Consider the following 17,752-nt stretch of genomic DNA (forward strand, 5'->3'; position numbering starts at 1 on the left):
CCCTATGATGTACCGAGTACTTAATCGGACCATGGTGCAAATAGGGAACGGCGGTGTACCGGATACTTGTCGGGAAGGTGTATGTGGAAAGGGGAAAGGAGCCACCCGTTAGTTCCTGAACGCCTCTCATTTCTAGAAATCCCCTCTTTTTTCCTTTTTCCGATTCCTCACCGGTTTTTTTTATTTTATATATTTGAAATTTTATATTGTATATTGTCTATCTAGGTGATTATTTTGATAGTGTTCCACGCGCTATTTAATATATGAATTGTAATATAGTATTCCGTATATTAATCCACCACATACATAGGTAGTAATACAGAACATCTCCATACAGAAAAAGATATGAGAAAAATAAGAAAAGATCTCGGAGGGATGATCCAAGGGACATGGGTTCCTCCTCCACCTACTCAAAAGGTGCTAAGATAGACAATTATACTGGAGACTCTAGAGGTACCCCTGGGTACCGCACCCGTCGTACCACAATTCGGGTCACTCTCATGTACCCCCTCTGCCGTAACGCCAATACCGAAACTCTCTTCCTTTTTCCCCCAAAGCTCTTTTCGATTTTCTGACTCCTTCTCTCTCTCTCTTTCTCTTCTCTCTATCTTCAGTCTCTTCTCTTTGAAACTATTCCTACATATCTAGCCTCGATCCCGCCTTGTGGCCAGCCTCTCTTTCCGGAAAGAGGGAAGAAAAAAAAATCCCCCAACAGACCTTCCTTTTGAACCCACTCCGGTTACATTTCTCTCCCCTCTTCCCGCCAATCTCGAATTGCACTCATCTCAACCCACGAATTTCGAAAATACTCGCCTAGTCAGAGTCGACCACGGTCGTCTTGAAAATTGCACAATCCTCCTCTTCTTCTCGACTTTTCACCGACCCGGTAGCTACCTCAAGCGTAACACAGATTTCTCATCTGGGGTACATCGCTAGGGGTAGACCGTGGTCGTTCATCAGCCACTTTTCCTCCGGCCTCTTTTAATCCGCAAACCCCAATTGTGGGAGCTTGATCATACCGCCATCCTGGACCTCCTTTCGATATTGTGTGTCGCGAGCAGTAACCCTTATGGCACCAGATACAGAAATGACTGAAGCCTCTCCTGTTGATACTCTGCCGCATCCAAACGACGGTGGCCGCATGCATATGTCATCTCTCTCATCATCATCTTCTATATCCGACGCAGAAACCGAGCGCCGAGGCCGATCAGAACGTCCACGAATGGCGAGCCGCAAACCCAGTGCTTCGATTCTTGTCCCTCGGGACCACCCCGAAATTGAAATTGAGGAGGAAGAGTTTCCCCCCGATGACGCCCGCGCAATGAGCCCACGACGCAATTCTGCCGATCTGGAACGTTTGGGCAAGGAGGCACGACAGACCCTGCAGGAGTGAGTTGAACGAGGCATCCAAGGCGTATTTGCTACTGAATTACGCCAGTTCGAAGAATTTGGGTAGCTAACCAAACTAAAAATAACAGACAAGCCAAGGCTCTCCAATCGTCCCTTCAGGCTCTTGCCGAACGCATCGACGCGGTCAAATCGGACCATGATAAGTTGGAAAACGAGAACAAAATATTACAAGACTACATCGGTGGTCTCACTCGCAACATGACCAAGAGCGAAATGACCCGCAGTACGAAAGCACGCAAAGCACAAAAATAAATCGGCTTTCCTCCAAACAGGATGTCGCAAGGTGGCCAGATACCTCGTCCCGTGAACGTCAATCGGGAGGGATCGCCTGTTGTTTTGCGGCAGGGGGTTCCATGCATTACATACGGTCGCGGGTTTTACATTCGAACTATTTTCACTTTATTACGACGAAATCCCTGGTCAACGGATTTTTCTTCTCACCGCACATTCAAGTGGTCGCTCAATGAGTTACATGCCCAATGTCAGCATGTCAGGGTCTCATAAAACAGCAGAGTTGGGAATTTCTGGTTACAGTTTCTCTTTCTGCAATGGGATCAGCATTTAACCGGGGGGGCAATCTTACGGTTACCATTTTCGCACACATCATCTGCCACCCGACTGGTTCGAGTGGCCTCCCTGGAACACCACATTTCAGTTTAAACGCCACAATGTCATCATCTCCACAGTCCCCCTGTTCAACCGGGGTCGGCTGCTGCACCGGGGGTGAGGCTGAATCCGAATTATTTACTCAAGGGGAAACTTCAAGGGGATTGTTCGTGACATCATCGCATGCCTTGCACAGTGGCCCGCCACCTGACTTCTTGGCATTTGATTTCCGGAGCTCATTACATCATCCTCAAAGTCGGTGTGCAACCTTCGATCCTATCATCTAACGCAGTGTTCCACTCTGCCTCTCTTCAACCCTGTCGATATTATTGGCTCTTTTTATTTCCTATTCCTCGCTCTTTCAATTGGCGTTTTTCTCTTTCTGGCGGCTCTGTGAACAACGTTTCACTTGTACTTTTTTTTCACTTTTTTGTTGTCTTTCGATGCATAGCACCTTGGGCGTTTCAGGGACTGGGACTAGACTCGATTTGATTTGAATGGCTCTTGCTGGAGCATTGAAATGTTTCTTCGTCATGGGCATTGCATGGTGACGGTCATCGCCACAGCAGAACGGCGTGGGAAGTGGAAAGCATCTTAGGGGTCTTTTGGAGCAGTCCATTTATCTTCTCCTCTTTCCTCACATGCCTTCTCGATATTCGGGGGGCTCTTTGTACATCTGCATTCCAACCTTTTTTTTTTTCTATATTTTCTTCTGTCTCCGCTGGACTGACTCGTATCTCTGCATGGGGAGACAAAGATGCCGCTTTTTATCATGTTTGTTATCATTGTGGCTCTATTTCTGCTTGCACTTGACATACCCAGGAGCGTGCATTTCTCAAGTCCTATTTTCCGTTTATTATCCTCATACCCCTTTTATCGAGCCCGCGTGGCTGGTGGCATTGTGGTTTCGACCATAGCAATGGAAACTATTTCAACTGAGACTCTTTTGTTTTTGTAGATCTGTGTAAACCCCATAACACTTCAAATGTGGCTTTACCAGGAGACAGCTAACCCGATGCGATCAAGCGCGATGCTCGGCGGAACGCCATGCAATTGACTACATATCGAGTCATTACGATGGACAAATGAATAGAGGGTATGGCATGCATACTAAGTGAAGTAAATGACGATCAACCGTGATGTGACACCGGCAGGCGCACATAAGCTCGATAGTGCCCAACTAATACAGCCACTGATATCATTGCTGCTTCCTCTGCAGTACACGGGCATATGCACATGTCCGCACATCCCAGTCAGATATATGGTACCGATTCAGTCTCCGAAACAATGCTGTTTCGTATTAAGCTATGGAGTATATCTTTTCGATTGCCTATCCTGTCAGTTCAATGGGGATGTTTATACCCTGATAAAGACCTTGCTGTGCATATTGAATGCATATGGTACTATTAAGTAGGAAACAATCTCTAATTCTTCTACCGAGTAAGAATCAACCTCTAATTCTAATTAGGGGGCGCCTTTTATAGCGTATAAATGGTAGATTCGCCATTTCTAGGCAGCTACTATACTTCATACTATCTCACTTGGAAGTTAATTGGGTATGGATCTCTATTTTAGACCATTGAGAATAAAGTTTCTATATATTGTTGGTTGTTCATAGAAAATGATTAAATGAACACGTGTGTCCACCGATCGGTGATCATCAGTGGCCGTGCGGCTAACACGGGCAGAGAATGAGATAATGTGGACAAGGGAGTTGTGTTGATCTAGAGACAGGATGAGCTTATTATGGTAGCTTCATTTATATGCACGGCCTAGTTTCCTTGGACAAGACAGCGTGCTATCTACTCCGCGGCGTCAAGGGCGATGGACATAGACATATACACATAGTCATCCATGCTTCAGCGCTACAATGATTCGCGAAGTAAATTACCGGAACAGCGTACGAGGGATTATCTTCGAAACCACATCTAGTGAGAATCAAAACGCCACATGGCACATATACGGGGAATGATCAATAGGAAAGGTGAAAAGCCAGGTTAGGGATCAGCAGGGATACCCTTGTTGAAGTCCTGATAAGGAACTGATTTGAAGAAATTCTGTGTGTGTATGTGTGTTGGGCTGGGAGAGTGCGCGCAAGGGGACTCTTTGGGTAGTTAAGAGGCAAAGTAGACAAAATAACAAGGAGAATGAAAAAAACGAAAAGAGGAGACAGGATGGATATCCTCCAGGGCAGAGAACAAGCGTCGGGCTAAAGCAAAAGGCAAGTAGAGAAGATTCAAGGCAAAAGTGGCCCAGAGAGCATCAACACCCAAAGGTCGCAATATTTCTCACACCAACCCTTGCGAGTCTCTGCGATACAATAAACCGACAATCGGGCCAACGCATCTCATCGTCCTTCCTCCTTCATCTCCAATCTATGTCCTTGCACTAGAAGACCCGTCGCGCGCTCTCTTTCTTTCGGTTGTTCCATCCGTCCTGAGGACGCGTGTCCATCAACAAGGTCTTTTTAGGTGTTAATCATTTACTCGGCGGCGGGCTTCTCGGCCTCAGCGGCCGGGGCCTCCTCCTTCTTCTCAGCAGGGGCAGCGCTCTCGGAAGCGGGCTCAGCCTCGGACGAGGTCCAGAGGGTCTGGTGGGAAATGCGAGTCAGCGTATGAACAAAGTTGAATCAGCAGATGATTTGAACACTTACCAGGTTGTCACGGAGAAGCTGCATGATGAGAGTAGAGTCCTTGTAGCTCTCCTCGCTCAGGGTGTCGAGCTCTGCAGACAAATATTAGTTTTGACCAATGCACGTGGCAAATCTGCATTTTAACATACCAGCAATGGCATCATCAAAGGCAAGCTTGGCGAGGTGGCAAGCCTGGTCGGGGGAGTTCAGGATTTCGTAGTAGAAGACAGAGAAGTTAAGGGCAAGTCCGAGACGAATGGGGTGGGTAGGGGCAAGGTCGGTGGAGGCGATCTCGGTGGCAGCCTTGTAGGCCTCCAGAGAGTAGTCGGCAGCACCCTTGCGGCGGTCGCCAATGGCGAACTCGGCAAGGTAGCGGTGGTAGTCACCCTTCATCTTGTGGTAGAAGACCTTGGACTCGCCGGTCTGGGCGGACTTGATGAGGTGCTCGTCCAGGACCTCGAGGATATCGTCGCAGATCTTGGCAAGCTCGGCCTCGATCTTTTGGCGGTACTCCTTGATGAGAGTGACCTGGGACTCGTTGCCCTTGGACTCCTCCTTCTGCTCAATAGAGGTAACGATTCTCCACGAGGCACGGCGGGCACCAATGACGTTCTTATAGGCGACAGACAGGAGATTGCGCTCCTCAACGGTGAGCTCAACATCGGCCGAGGCGACGACCTTCATGTTCTCGACCATCTCTGCGTCGCATTGTCAGAGATCTGTGCAACTAAACAATCTAGAGTTGAGAAACCAACCTTCATAGCGCTCGGCCTGCTCAGCGAGCTTGGCGAGGTAAACAGCGTCTTCGTGACCCATGGTGAATATGTGTTTTCTACAGTCGAATTATGTTAGCCAATTTTTTTCTTCTCACATGGGCTTTCCTTCTCGGATAGATAATGTTTGAGATGAGGGCTGAGAATCACGCCATGGGACAGTGCAAGTAGGCGATGGCGAGGGGTAGATATCGACCCTCGACCCCCCTTCAAATATACGGGGAAGGGCCCAGTTGAATTCCCATGAGTATCACGTAGAGCGTCTCTGAATCAAAATACTGGAAGCAAAGATTAAAGACCCCAGAGATTTGGCCGATCATGACGATCGTGGCGGTTACAGGGCCCTTGGTTTTCCCGTGTGTCGTTGGGGGGTATCGCAGGCAAGCGGTCGCGGCAACGGTTCAACGAGTAAACAGGGAGACGAGAACATGTGGTTTCCACCGCAAATTGTGACGCGATTCCATGATTTGAATGGGGGAATTGTAGTTTTCAGATGGTCTCTTTCCACCATTGTTGATATGTGTGGGTTTTGCGGTGATGACGGGGGCATAGAAATAGGGCGAGGAAAGGGCAAATTCAACTGGGGAAACGACAGGAAGACACTGACCTGGTTGAAAGAGGAAAAGAAGGTGATTAAGGAATAGAAAGATGGATGGAAGATGGAAGTGAAAGAGTAGGGAGTTGAGAGAGAGGAGGTAGGAGGAAAGGAGGGGGGCAGAAGGCGGTGTTGTTGGGATTTAATTGAACAACCCACTTCTTCGGGCTTTGTGGTTTTTTGTGAAATATAAAAAAAAGGGTACTTGAGGTCACTTGAACTAGTTCTTTTTTTTTAAAAATTAAATTATTTTCCATCTACTAAAGTGTCCAAGAATATATTACTTTTTTGCCCATCTGTATACATATATCTTCTCTCATCGCTTCTGTGTGGTTCGGTGGGCCTCCTACAGCGTCATCCCCCATTCCACATCCGCCAATCGCCCGGGGGTTCCTTACTTGCGCCTCATTCGAGATCACAAAGGCAGACAAGATTGGATCGAAACAGTCTAGAACGAATTGGTATACGGTATAGAGGCTCTACTATCAGGCTATCCGTATCGTAAAAATAACAAAAAGGAAGAGGGAAAAAAAGAGTCACCTGCAGTAGATTGATGATGTGACCATCCCTGTGATCAAAGTAGTTGAAGTACAATCGTATACAACCTGGAAAGGCCCAAGTGCAAGTCGAATAAGAAGGCTGCGACTTATCAGAAATTTTTGTTCACATGACCTAGACTCTGACATAAGCTTGTTTCTCCCGAATACCATCACATGATGTTTCTTGGCACGTAACGTCATTCGCTATAAGCTTGCCTTGCTTTAGTTCTCCCTCGTACTTTGTCAACTTCATCCCAAACTCACTTCACAAATCTCACTTTACCCCCTCTACCATCCAAATCATCAACATGCTTCGTCAATTTGTCCGTCCCGCCGCTACTGCCAACCGGGCAGTCTTCACCCGCTCCTTCTCGGTAGCTGTCCCTCGCATGGGCGAAGGTGACACCGGTGCTCCCCGCTCTGGCGGTGGTGCCTCTTCCGGGTAAGTGAGATGCAGGTTGACTGCGGAGCTTACACTCGAAATTCAATGGCCATGAGCAGATGACAGCCCCATCTCTGCCTTGCCGCAGTTGTATGACATCATATCTGTATGATCGCTAACATCTATCCCTCGACTAGTGACGCATTCACCAAGCGCGAGGCTGCCCAAGAGAGCCTTTACATCCGTGAGAAGGAGCTCGAGAAGTAAGTTTCGCAGAGCCGAGAACAATCAGGTTGGAGCGGGGAGCTAATTGATTTGACAGGCTTGCTCAGCTAAAGAAGAAGATTAGCGAGCAGCGCAAGCACTTGGATGAGCTGGAGACCCACATGTAAGTTGCAAGTCTGGAAATACTCTCCTGACTATTTTCATTTTCTGTTAAATGTAAATCGCATGACTGACTGGCTTCTCTATAGTGATGGCTTGAGCCGCTAATCGACTCCACCCATTTTATCTTATGTTTAATATGAAGAGCTCCTCCAATTGCTGTGTATAATACCATCTCCGCTCCAACAAGCTATCGTACTTGCCTGCTGCCTTGAGATCGTGCCGTTTTCAGCGCCTGTTCCTAAACAAAGCACCTCTCTGCCATAGCATGTTATAGAGTTTCTCTGCTCTTGTTGATACAGTGCCCAGTAGCTCGCTTGGAAATATCATTGAGAAGGCTCGGCAGCATCTGCTAGTATTTAAATCTGTAGGCTTAGTATGTATACTACCTATACATATTCCCGGTCTTTGTACAAGCAAAAGAGGTTTCATATTTTTTGGTGGATAATGTCTATCGTTTCTTTAGGAAGACCTCAACTAACCCAAGAAAATTGTCTTGCAGTGAATATTAATCGATAATGCGTGTAAACAATGTACAAGAATATGTATAACTAGTTACTATGTAAGTTCGAATATTGTATCCATGGATGTTGCCAACCTTTGAACCGTCTCCACATAAATAAAGCGGGACTGTTAGCTACCTTGAGGCTCCTTCCATTTTACCTAGACTAGGCCTCCAATAAATACCCCGTCATGACTCTCCTTATCCTACCAAACGAGCTTCTGCTAGCCATAGCAGAGGCTCAAGAGTGCCAAAGAGACATAAATGCATTCGCAAGAACCAGTCGCCGCTGCTATACCCTCCTGAACCCCTTTCTCTATGCCTACAACGTCCGACAGCACCAAGGGAGCGCACTCCATTGGGCAGCAAGCCAGGGACAACTAAGAACAGCCGAAGAATCACTCCGACAAGGAGCAGATATCGAATCATGGCACAGGAAAACAGGAAAATCGCCATTGATACAGTCCGTTCACTGTGGTCATGCAGATATTGTTGCGCTGCTGTTGGCACATGGAGCCAACCCGCATGCCAAGAGCGGCGGGGGGACCAAAGACGCAATCACAACGGCTGTGTTCCGCAACAGAGCAGCCGTCACTAGCATTTTGCTTGATAACGGCGTTGATGTGAACTTGGCGGACTATAAGGGCAGCCTATTGCATCTTGCGGCTGAAAAATGGCACAACAGCCGCGCGGCAGTGGCGAGAGTCCTTATCGAGAAAGGTGCCAACCTGGAATCTATGAATGATGTGAAACAGACTCCGTTGCAGGTAGCGTGTGAGTCTGGCTCCGTGGAAGTGGCCCGATGTCTAATAGAAAGCGGTGCCGATCTGGATACGCGGTGTCGACATGGAAGGTCGCTCCTGCACCTGGCATCCTCCATGGATATCAAGACCACTAAGTTGTTAGTGGAGAAAGGAGCCGATCTCGAGGTGAAAGACGAGCATGGTGAGACACCACTGCATCTGGCATGCTGGGATGGCCGGGTAGAAACAGTAGCGTTCTTGCTGGACCAGGGTGCAGATATAGAGGCAAGATCGTTAAATGGGAACACACCATTGCTGCGGGGGTTACTCTGGGAGGGCACTGTATGCAGAGACCTGGGGCCGGCCTCTGTGACCACTCTATTGCTGGAACGAGGTGCCAATCCAGGGCGGGGAAATGATTACAACATCACACCATTGCATTGTGCGACGTCGAAAGCTGATATAGGACTTTTCAAGACACTCCTACAATATGGTGCCGACCTAGAGCCAAAAACTAGGCTGGGAGCGACGCCGCTGCACAAATTAGCGCGTTCTGGCTCTCTGGACTCAGCAAGGCATTTGTTGCAGAAAGGCGCTGATGTACAACCAAGGGATAGAGAAGGCAATACGCCATTGCACATGGCAGCGCAGAGAAATGATGTGGAATTCGTCAGGTTGCTGCTAGCAGCAGGCGCTGACTGGCTGATCAAGAATCACAAGGGTCAATTGCCTGTACATCTAGCATCAGAAGGAGCACAGAAATCAGAAGAAAGACACAGAAAAGTGGTGCATCTTCTGGAGGCTCAGTCCGAGCATCAAAATTAGTAATGGTGACCAGAAGGACATAATATACAATGAGCATCTGAGAAGAATTGGTCAATCCTATTGCATTGGATTCTACAAAGGTTCAAGATTGTTAATCACAAAGCGCATGCAAGCATTTCATTGTGACCGACTATTAGCATTCCCTGGCTACAACAGAACATTCCCCCAAAGCACATCGAGGTGCCAAGTAGCCGATAACTCCGAGTTCAAATCATTAGAAAAAGCCATCCACCCCTTTACCGCCCTTGCATGAACGAGCGGTAGAAATCATCAGCGGTGTTGTTGTTGCCCATACCATTGTTAGGATAGCCGTATCCGAGACGGGCAGAGATCGATTGGCCCGCTTTTTGGGCGGCAGCAACCTTGGACTGCAGGTCCGAGGTGCCTTGGTCGATGACTTGCAGCTGGGACAGGTGTGCGTTCAGAATGCGGACAATCTGCGAGATCTATAGAGATGCGTGAGCCAAAAAATTCCTCACAAAAAGATGATTAGTACTGGTATGTGACGTACCGGCTCATCTGCCTTGTTGGTCTTGGTCAATGTGGATGAGGCACCGTTGACCTCTTCAATCATGCTGGTAAGATCTTTGCCCATTTCGTCCAAGCGTTCCGAGAGCTTCTCGGCCAGTTTGTAACTAATGGCCATATTAGCAAAACCATAAATATCAGATGTCGTGTTGCAGGTTGTACTTACGTTGTCTCACGCTCTTGATCAGGTCCTTGAAGGGACTCTCCAGGGCCCACCTGCTTGGTAACCATCTCGTCGACTTCACGCTCGTATCGATCCAACCATGAGCTGAGCTCATCCTGTTGACCTTCAACCGCTGACAATTGGCGCTCAACTTCCTGGGTAGCTCGATCCGCGTCAACAGTGCTGCCGTACAGCTTCTGAACTTTGGTACCATTATCCACCAGCAGACGGTCCCACTCGGAAACCTTCTCCGCCTGCTCGCGGAAGTCCTTCTGGTATTTGCCGAGATCTGTGGCCCATCGGGTGATGATCTCATCCATGGTTTTGTTCTTCAGGCGTGACTGGGCTGGAGGAGCTGGCCCCGTGGTAGACTGGCCAAGGGCGGCGGGCCCAGCTGGAGCAGCGCCAGCAGCGGTTGTAGTCGGAGCAGCGGTCGTTTGAGTACCAAGGCCACCAAGGGGTGCTGAACTGGTGGGGGCCGCTGCCTGAGTCGAAGGCGTAGTAGCAGCTTGACCGAACAAGCCGCCCGTAGGTGCAGCAGGGGTAGTAGTAGCAGGCGCGGCAGTGGCCGCGGTACCTGGAGTAGTAGAGGGAGCTGAGGCCCCAAACAGGCCTCCCCCAAGAGGAGCCGTTGCCGGAGTAGTGGAGGGAGCAGCTGCGGATGTGGCACTCCCGGTGGAAGGGAAAAGAGACTTTTGAGGTGTAGCACTCGACGTGGCGGGGGCTCCTAGTGAGAGTGTTGTGTTTGCGGTGGAGGCAGGAGGAGCGCCGAGGGACGGGAATGCAGACTTCGAAGCGGAGTCGCCGCCGGGAGCAGCTTTATTGTTAAACAGAGACGGTGTCTGCGAGCTTTGCGCACTAGCCGCGGGTGCAGCTGCGCCGAAGAGTGGCTTGGAAGTGGTCTCTGCAGTAGTCGTAGGAGCAGTTGACTCGGCCGGCTTGTTTGCACCGAACAGACCGCCGCTGGGTGCAGCAGCGGTTGCGCCACCTCCAAACAGCGGCTTGGTTGCTCCCCCTCCAAACATATTGTTAGATGGCTGCGCCTGTGCGGTAGCAGGTGTGGTAGACGACGGCGCTGCGGTGGGGGTAGTCGAGGCTCCCGGTTTCGCAGACCCGAACAAGCTGCTGGGTGGGTTGGATGCAGGCGGGGGACCAGCAGGGGTGGTGGAGTTATTGCCAAACAGATTGCCTCCCGCGGGAGCAGGGGTAGCTGTCGGGGCCGCGTTGCCGAACATGCTCTTTGTGCCTCCGCCACCGAACAGCGCATTGCTGGCAGGTGCGGTCGATTCTGTAGGCTTGTTGGGAGTCTGGCTGCCGGCAGCGGCGCCGAAGAGTGAGTTGGGCTGCGTGCCAGTTCCGGATGGAGCCTTGCCTCCGAAGCTGAAGGCCGAGGTACCGCCGTTGGTCGCATTGGAAGCGCCTGCATTGCCGAAGGTTGGTGTACTTTGGCCACTTGCGGAGTTTGCTCCAAACATCGACGGCGATGCGCTGTTGGCGGTGGACGAAGCTCCAACATTACCGAAGAGGCCACCACTAGACGCATTGTTATCCTTGTTGGCGCCGAAAGCATTGCCCGCTGTGCCAAAAAGACTTCCACTAGAGGCGCCAGTAGAGGCCGGGGCGCCGAAAGAGAATGCCATGGTGTTGGTGATCGAGCTTTAGGATTGGGAGGGAAAAAGCTGAACGGAGAGAAAGCACCAGCGACACACGGAGCAGGGAAGGTGGGCCTGCAGAATGGATCAAAAGATCCAACAATGGGAGAATGGAGCTCTTGATTGAATGGATTGAGACAAAGAGCCTAAGGGTGGAATGAGAAAGGCAGGACAAGAAAGTCGAGACAATTAGACAATAATAATTGGAAGGAGTTTGGCAAGCACGCGCTGAAATGTTGGAGCCTTGAATATAAGGCAGTATTGATGCCTGAATAAATTGGCCGAAATTGACCAACTTATTGATAACAAGCTGGTGCCTAAGGCAGACATGTTCTGGACTCACATCGATCGAAACAAGTCGTCACTGCACACTACACACGGCCCCATTGCATTTTGAATTATTCATTTCTGTGTGCCCCTTCTTTCATGTTAACACCCTGAATTCAAGCTGCAATCATGTCGGAGGGGCCGTCCGATTTGTCTAGTTCGCATCTAGAGCCCCCCAGCAGGACTACAGAAATGCAAGATCCAGGAGCTGGCGACCATGGTACATAACCCTTGGATATACTTGAATATTTATTTGAAACTGACATATTCTCTATCAGCTTCTGAAAGCGACGATGAACACTTCTCGGACGCCAGTGAAGGCAATCCCCAACTCCAGTCACTACCACAATCCGGTCGCACTTCCCCTGTCCCACGAACCCGCGTCGAGAGGGTTGACAGCAGCACCCGACATGGCGAGATTCCTGGCACAGCAGCATTCGAAAAGAGAGAACAGGATGCAGTTCCTGATGAGATCGAGGTTATTCCAGAAGGCTCACGCAGCCAGACGCGTTCGCCCGCGGGGTCAGAGGACCAAAGCTTGAGTCCAGAAGGCTTGCCGATTCCGCGCACAGTGGTTGAGAAGGTGGACCCAGATGAACCCAGCCACGGCGAAGTCCCTGGCACATTGGCACATGAACAGCGTCTCGCCGATGCTGTGCCCGACGTGGTGACCAAGGCTTCAGATTCCGAGAGCAGCCCAACGCCACCAACATTCGACCCTACACCTCCTGAGGTTGATGGGTCTACAGCAGACATTCCTGAGACACGGCTCGAGCGGGTGGATGAAATACCCACCGAGGAAGACCTAGCGCCACACCCACAAGCTCATACAAGCGCAACGAGTGACGCATTACCCGATACGGTAGAAACCGTCCCGGATGTCTCAATAGATGACACAGACCTGGAAACCAAAAACCTCTCATTGGAGGATGACATGAACGACGACCACGGATATGAAAAGCAAGAAGCGGGTGATGATTTTGATGAATTTGTAGAAGAGCAGGAAGACATGGGAGATGATGATTTTGGAGATTTCGACGACGGCTTCCAAGAAGTCAGTGCAGAGGAAGCTCCCACGGACGATACTGCGGCATCTCAGCAATCTCGCGCACCTCCACCTCTTACTGACTTCGACTCATTCAAATCCACCTCCGAACTCCTCGATTCCCTCCAAGACACCCTCAACATCCTCTTCCCCGAATCCCAAGACCTAAGCTCACTCACCCCTGTCGAGCCAATCCCAGACTCCGCAGCAATCTTCAGCACCGAGCGATCCCTCTCACTATGGTCCCAGCTCGTGGCACCACCACCCCTCCAGCCCCAAAACTGGGTGAAATCCCGCATCCGCCGACTATTCCTCGTATCCCTGGGCGTCCCCGTTGATCTGGATGAGATCCTCCCAGCATCCAAACAGAAAAAGCTTGTTCTCCCTTCTATTGATCTTGAAGGCACCGGCGCAAAGAGCCCCGGGGCTCGCTCTGGCAGTCAAGTCCGCAAAGAAGAAGGCAACGACAACAACACCGAAAAGGGGCAAGCCCCCTCCCGCCAAAGGGCCACTCCCCGCCGCGGCGCACCGCCGGCGCCGGAAATAGACCTCTCGGCAGTTCGCCGGCTGTGCGCCACTACCGATGCTGCACTGAACGGTCTCACGGATCCAGAGTTGAAGCTGCATGTCGAGGAACTAAACCAGGTTGCTCAGCGCGCCAGTTCAGTATTGGAGTACTGGCTGAAGCGGCGGGATGGCTTGGTTGGCGAAAAAGAGGCTTTCGAGGGCGTCATTGAGAACCTCGTTAGTCATGTCAGGAGAGTCAGAAAGTAGTCTTTCCTTACTCCGGGCACTTGGTGTACTACCTAAATGCCCAATATAATATATTCTGTATAATCTAATGTCGATACTAGAGAAACTTATTCATCTGGAATAGATGTAAGCAAGTTCTTAGTCCACGGGTCTACACTACTCGAGAGGTAAGGGAAGATTCTAGTTAAAACTGGGCTAGCCGTTGAGTTTCACATAAAGCATTGGTTTCGTTTCGTTTCGTTTCGTTTCGTTTCATATCATAGCTTTTTTTCCTTTTTTTCAAGTATGTTTCCATTCTGTTCGTGACACCTTGAGACAAACAAAGAAAAAGCCGGACGCAGCCGTAAGATCCAGTCTCCCCAACGCCAGCAACGACAGATCATGAGAGAACATAAAGAAATGCATTTGAAGGTCACGCAATAAGGGGTATCTTTCTTTTCAAAAGCATGCAAAGATAAACGAAAGACATTGGAGGGCCAGGGCTGTTAGAAGAGGAGAAGAGGAGAAGAAGAAGAAGAAGAAGAAGAAGAAGAAGAAGAAGGGAAGAACTTTTGTTGGAAACCCCGATGAACTCATTAGTCCAATTCAATGACCGTATGTTCTTGAGTACGAACAGCCGGGCTGTGACTACCATGAGACACATTGTTCCTGGGGCGCATGGCAACTGGGCCCAAAGAGCCTTCAGCCTTGCGCTTTGGGGAAAAGGGTTTGTCTGCCCCGGGTGAGGTCTCATCGGTGTCGTACTTGGGGTTCCAGGTTCCATCAGCCTTGATTTGGATTGATCTGATCCCGCTAAGTCTGTTTGTACGGGCGAGCTGGGCGTGGACCTCGACAAGGAACTGATCGACAACCAAAAACTGCGGGCGTGCATCTCCCTTGCAGATCGGGCAGCGCCAGTTATCGACCATTGGAGTCGGGCCGGATACGGACTTCCTGGTGTGTATGAAAGTGTCACGGTCGAAGCATTCATGGTGGTTGCAGTGGCGCGAGCGAACGGGGACATCAAAGATGCGTGCCATGAAGGGATCCACTAGGTCGATTGTGAGGTTGTCGGTGACAACAGCTAGATCATCGTCGTCGGTGATAGGAGAAAGACGCTTTTTGATTGCTGCACGAGACTCGGCGGCTGGGACGGATTGGACCAGGCTGATTATCTGGTCGAACTCGGCGATCTCCATGACCTCCACCCCAAAGACGAATTTGGAAGTCTTGCACTCATCCTGTCCTAAGATTATATCGAGCCGTACGTCGTTTTCACCTGTTTTGAGGTGCTCGGTGATGTCCAAGGGCAGGTCTTTTCCGTTGTGGACCTTTCGACGCACATAGAGCTCTTTGCCGTTTACAGTAATGTAAAAGACACTGGGCCAGAAAGTGCCCGCGGTGGACCAGGTCTGCTCCGTCACAGTATCCGGATTGCCAGGAAGACGAATGCATCGCAGGCGAATAGTCCGGCAACCGGGCCTAAAGGTCCAAACCGAACATTGGCTCTCCTTCCCGTGAGCTATGTGTGGGAACTTTTGGCGTTCATCATGTGTGAAGGAGAAATTCCACGTGTAGATCGGCTGGTCAACGTTGACGACGGTTGGGTTCACAACGAAGGTATGCAGATAGGTGAACAAATCAGTCTCAATGTAATTGCCATCTGAACCTTGTTTTACCAGCCTCTTCATAGGATCGCGAAGATCAACCAGATGTAGGCCGAGACGTGTTGGATTTGGATTCACCATCATGGGTGCTCTGTAGCCAGGTAACGGGAGGAAGGCAGAGTTAGGTAAAGGCTGGAAGTGCTGTCCCTGAGGAGGCTGTCGCTGAGGAGGCTGTCCTTGAGGAGGCGCACGTGTGGTTGGCGAAGCAGACGACTGCAAAGTCATCGAATGCTGTCGGTGGTGATGGTTATTAGGCCTTTGTGGTGGCATCGGGTGCTGGGCCATATGGTTTGTTGTAGTCGGCGTCGTGGATATGGGCGATGGAGCGTGGAGTGACTGCACTGACTGCGTAGAGGTGGGAGCACTCGATTGAAGGGAGGTGGTGGAGGGGTTAGTAGGCGCTACTGAAGTCGGAGGCATCCCGGTTCGACGCTGCAATTGTTGACCATGTGAACCTGGCAGTGGTTGGTGCCTCCGAGAAGGTGGTACATGTCCAAGCGCTATCTGCATGTGCATTGGTGGCATCTGTGGATTCATATGTGGATTCACTGGATACCACGGTCCTTGTCCCTGCCCCTGTGACATGGGGTTGTAATAAGGAGTCTGTGGGGTATTCTGCACTTGTGAGTTTACACCAAATTGATAGGACCCAGCAGCTGGGCCAACAACCTGACCCTGGGGTGAATTCAAGGGGAAATGCTGCAAAGGTGCGCCAAGTGGGCTTGGAGCAGGTGAATTTGTGGCAGGTTGACTGACACCAGTAACCGAAGATCTGGGATAGGGTGACGGTACTCCTAGAGCGGCTTGAGATATGGGTTGATTCTGAGGTCTGGGAGGTGGTGCAGAGTGGGAGGAAAATGGTGTTTGTGATAGATACTCGGACGAACGTGGGAAGTTGAGATACTCTTGAGCAAAATTCCGGTTGTGAGCCTGCAGAGTAGTCCCAGGAAGTTGAGAGTCCCTACACTGCTGGAAAACTTTGAAATCTTTCCAGAATAACTTCAACAGGGGTTTGATATATTCCTCGTGGTGAAGGCGCCGTGCAACACACATGAACATCACCGACATCAAAATTGGAGATGGACAAGCGAGCACTCCCCAAAGATGAGACACCAACGGGGGATGATGGGCCTGAAGCCAGATGCTCTGCCATTCAGTTGCAAGCCGTGATAAAAACTCAGGAATACCGGACAGCACCTGGAGGTACCACCTTGTCTGCATCAACTGCTGTGGAGATGACGGGAAATGGGCAAACCCAATGATAGCGGTTTCATGCATCTTTCCATTGTTTTCCAGAAGAGGGATGAGCGATTCCATGCCCGCTTCAGGGGCTCTAATTTGACCCAATGTACTTGGATCAATGCTATACCGGCAGTACAATTGATGCATCACCAAATAGAAAGCGTCCTTACGACTAATGGCCTGGCGCAATAGGTCGATCCGAGGCAGAATAACATTTGTCTCCCTCGAATGAACAGGAGTCAGTGCTCCCCTTGCGTGCAAATCATCTATCAGGGCATCCAATTGAGAAGACCATTGTGCCCATGCTTCATTGGGGATAGCCACAGCCCCAGCTCCAGCTCCCCCATTCTGCTGCGGGCTAGGTCGTGACCCTGAGACTGTGTGTTCTTGTGTGCTAGCGCCAGTGCGTGTGCCTGTGATCGAGGGCGAGTTTGTGGACCAGTTGGGTCCAGGATGAGGGGACTGGGTCACACGTTGTGACGTGGCGAGCCCGCTGGGAAGAGGTTGGACCGCCATGCGCTCATCATTGCCACGCTGTGCCGTGAATAGTGTAGAGATTGGCGGCAGCGTGGAGGGTCTATTTGAGACGATCGCATCGGCGTTCACGGGACTTGGGTTAGAATTTGTACTAAGAACGGGTGAGGGAAGAGCTGTCGCGTGCGTGTCGGGGTTTTTTGCCGTATGAACAGGACCACGTGAGGGAGGTTGGGTAAGGGTCTCACCGGGCGTGACGGGGGACATCAAGACAAGCTCGTGGGGAAGAGAGTTGGGAGGGACTGGAAGGTCAACCTCGACGCGAGGATTTCGCGTAGCCGAGTTCTCCGGGGCGTTAGTCTGCGGGCCCATCCAGTTCCTCCGCACGCCGCCTAAAAACAGACTGGCGGTAGTGTTGGACTCTTCAATATGATCAGCACTAGTGTGCGATCGAGATTTAGGCGATACCATGACGATCGAGTAAGTTGTCGAAACATCAGGATGATTTTGTCCAAGTCCCTTAATAAAGGG

The 17,752-nt window shown here is 50.5% G+C and overlaps 7 protein-coding genes across 7 annotated transcripts; 4 read left to right on the top strand and 3 right to left on the bottom strand.

Annotated features, from left to right (window-relative positions):
• The first annotated feature begins 317 nt into the window (after window positions 1-317).
• Window positions 318-2,734, top strand: N7471_004599 (short coiled-coil protein). The gene is made up of 2 exons (XM_057277318.1): window positions 318-1,389; window positions 1,479-2,734. The coding sequence occupies exons 1-2, from the start codon at window positions 1,070-1,072 to the stop codon at window positions 1,660-1,662; spliced, it is 504 nt and encodes a 167-aa protein (XP_057136928.1). The 5' UTR covers window positions 318-1,069; the 3' UTR covers window positions 1,663-2,734.
• A 1,764-nt stretch (window positions 2,735-4,498) lies between these two features.
• artA (14-3-3 adaptor artA) lies at window positions 4,499-5,464 on the bottom strand (the record flags this gene model as incomplete). Its single annotated transcript, XM_057277319.1, has 4 exons — window positions 4,499-4,606; window positions 4,670-4,740; window positions 4,798-5,346; window positions 5,404-5,464. The coding sequence occupies 4 exons, from the start codon at window positions 5,462-5,464 to the stop codon at window positions 4,499-4,501; spliced, it is 789 nt and encodes a 262-aa protein (XP_057136929.1).
• A 1,399-nt stretch (window positions 5,465-6,863) lies between these two features.
• Window positions 6,864-7,429, top strand: N7471_004601 (uncharacterized protein; the record flags this gene model as incomplete). Its single annotated transcript, XM_057277320.1, has 4 exons — window positions 6,864-6,997; window positions 7,135-7,200; window positions 7,260-7,325; window positions 7,411-7,429. The coding sequence occupies 4 exons, from the start codon at window positions 6,864-6,866 to the stop codon at window positions 7,427-7,429; spliced, it is 285 nt and encodes a 94-aa protein (XP_057136930.1).
• Window positions 7,430-8,014: 585 nt separating this feature from the next.
• N7471_004602 (ankyrin repeat domain-containing protein) lies at window positions 8,015-9,391 on the top strand (the record flags this gene model as incomplete). The annotated part of the gene is made up of 1 exon (XM_057277321.1): window positions 8,015-9,391. The coding sequence occupies one exon, from the start codon at window positions 8,015-8,017 to the stop codon at window positions 9,389-9,391; it is 1,377 nt and encodes a 458-aa protein (XP_057136931.1).
• A 236-nt stretch (window positions 9,392-9,627) lies between these two features.
• On the bottom strand, window positions 9,628-11,722 carry N7471_004603 (putative nucleoporin Nsp1; the record flags this gene model as incomplete). Its single annotated transcript, XM_057277322.1, has 3 exons — window positions 9,628-9,837; window positions 9,903-10,026; window positions 10,086-11,722. 3 exons carry the CDS (start codon window positions 11,720-11,722, stop codon window positions 9,628-9,630), a joined length of 1,971 nt encoding a protein of 656 aa, XP_057136932.1.
• Window positions 11,723-12,190: 468 nt separating this feature from the next.
• On the top strand, window positions 12,191-13,880 carry N7471_004604 (DUF5102 domain-containing protein; the record flags this gene model as incomplete). The annotated part of the gene is made up of 2 exons (XM_057277323.1): window positions 12,191-12,281; window positions 12,340-13,880. 2 exons carry the CDS (start codon window positions 12,191-12,193, stop codon window positions 13,878-13,880), a joined length of 1,632 nt encoding a protein of 543 aa, XP_057136933.1.
• A 554-nt stretch (window positions 13,881-14,434) lies between these two features.
• N7471_004605 (MIZ zinc finger domain protein) lies at window positions 14,435-17,692 on the bottom strand (the record flags this gene model as incomplete). The annotated part of the gene is made up of 1 exon (XM_057277324.1): window positions 14,435-17,692. The coding sequence occupies one exon, from the start codon at window positions 17,690-17,692 to the stop codon at window positions 14,435-14,437; it is 3,258 nt and encodes a 1,085-aa protein (XP_057136934.1).
• Between the last annotated feature and the right edge of the window lie 60 nt (window positions 17,693-17,752).

The sequence above is a fragment of the Penicillium samsonianum genome (genome assembly GCF_028829775.1).
Source record: "Penicillium samsonianum strain IBT 33392 chromosome Unknown utg000003l_segment0_segment0, whole genome shotgun sequence".
Taxonomy (NCBI): Eukaryota; Fungi; Ascomycota; class Eurotiomycetes; order Eurotiales; family Aspergillaceae; genus Penicillium; species Penicillium samsonianum.

Bases quoted from the DNA above. Each gene is read 5' to 3' on its own strand.
- N7471_004599 (XM_057277318.1), top strand. From the start codon at position 1,070: ATGGCACCAGATACAGAAATGACTGAAGCCTCTCCTGTTGATACTCTG. The intron at 1,390-1,478 runs GTGAGTTGAACG...TAAAAATAACAG, and splicing joins GCACGACAGACCCTGCAGGA to ACAAGCCAAGGCTCTCCAAT.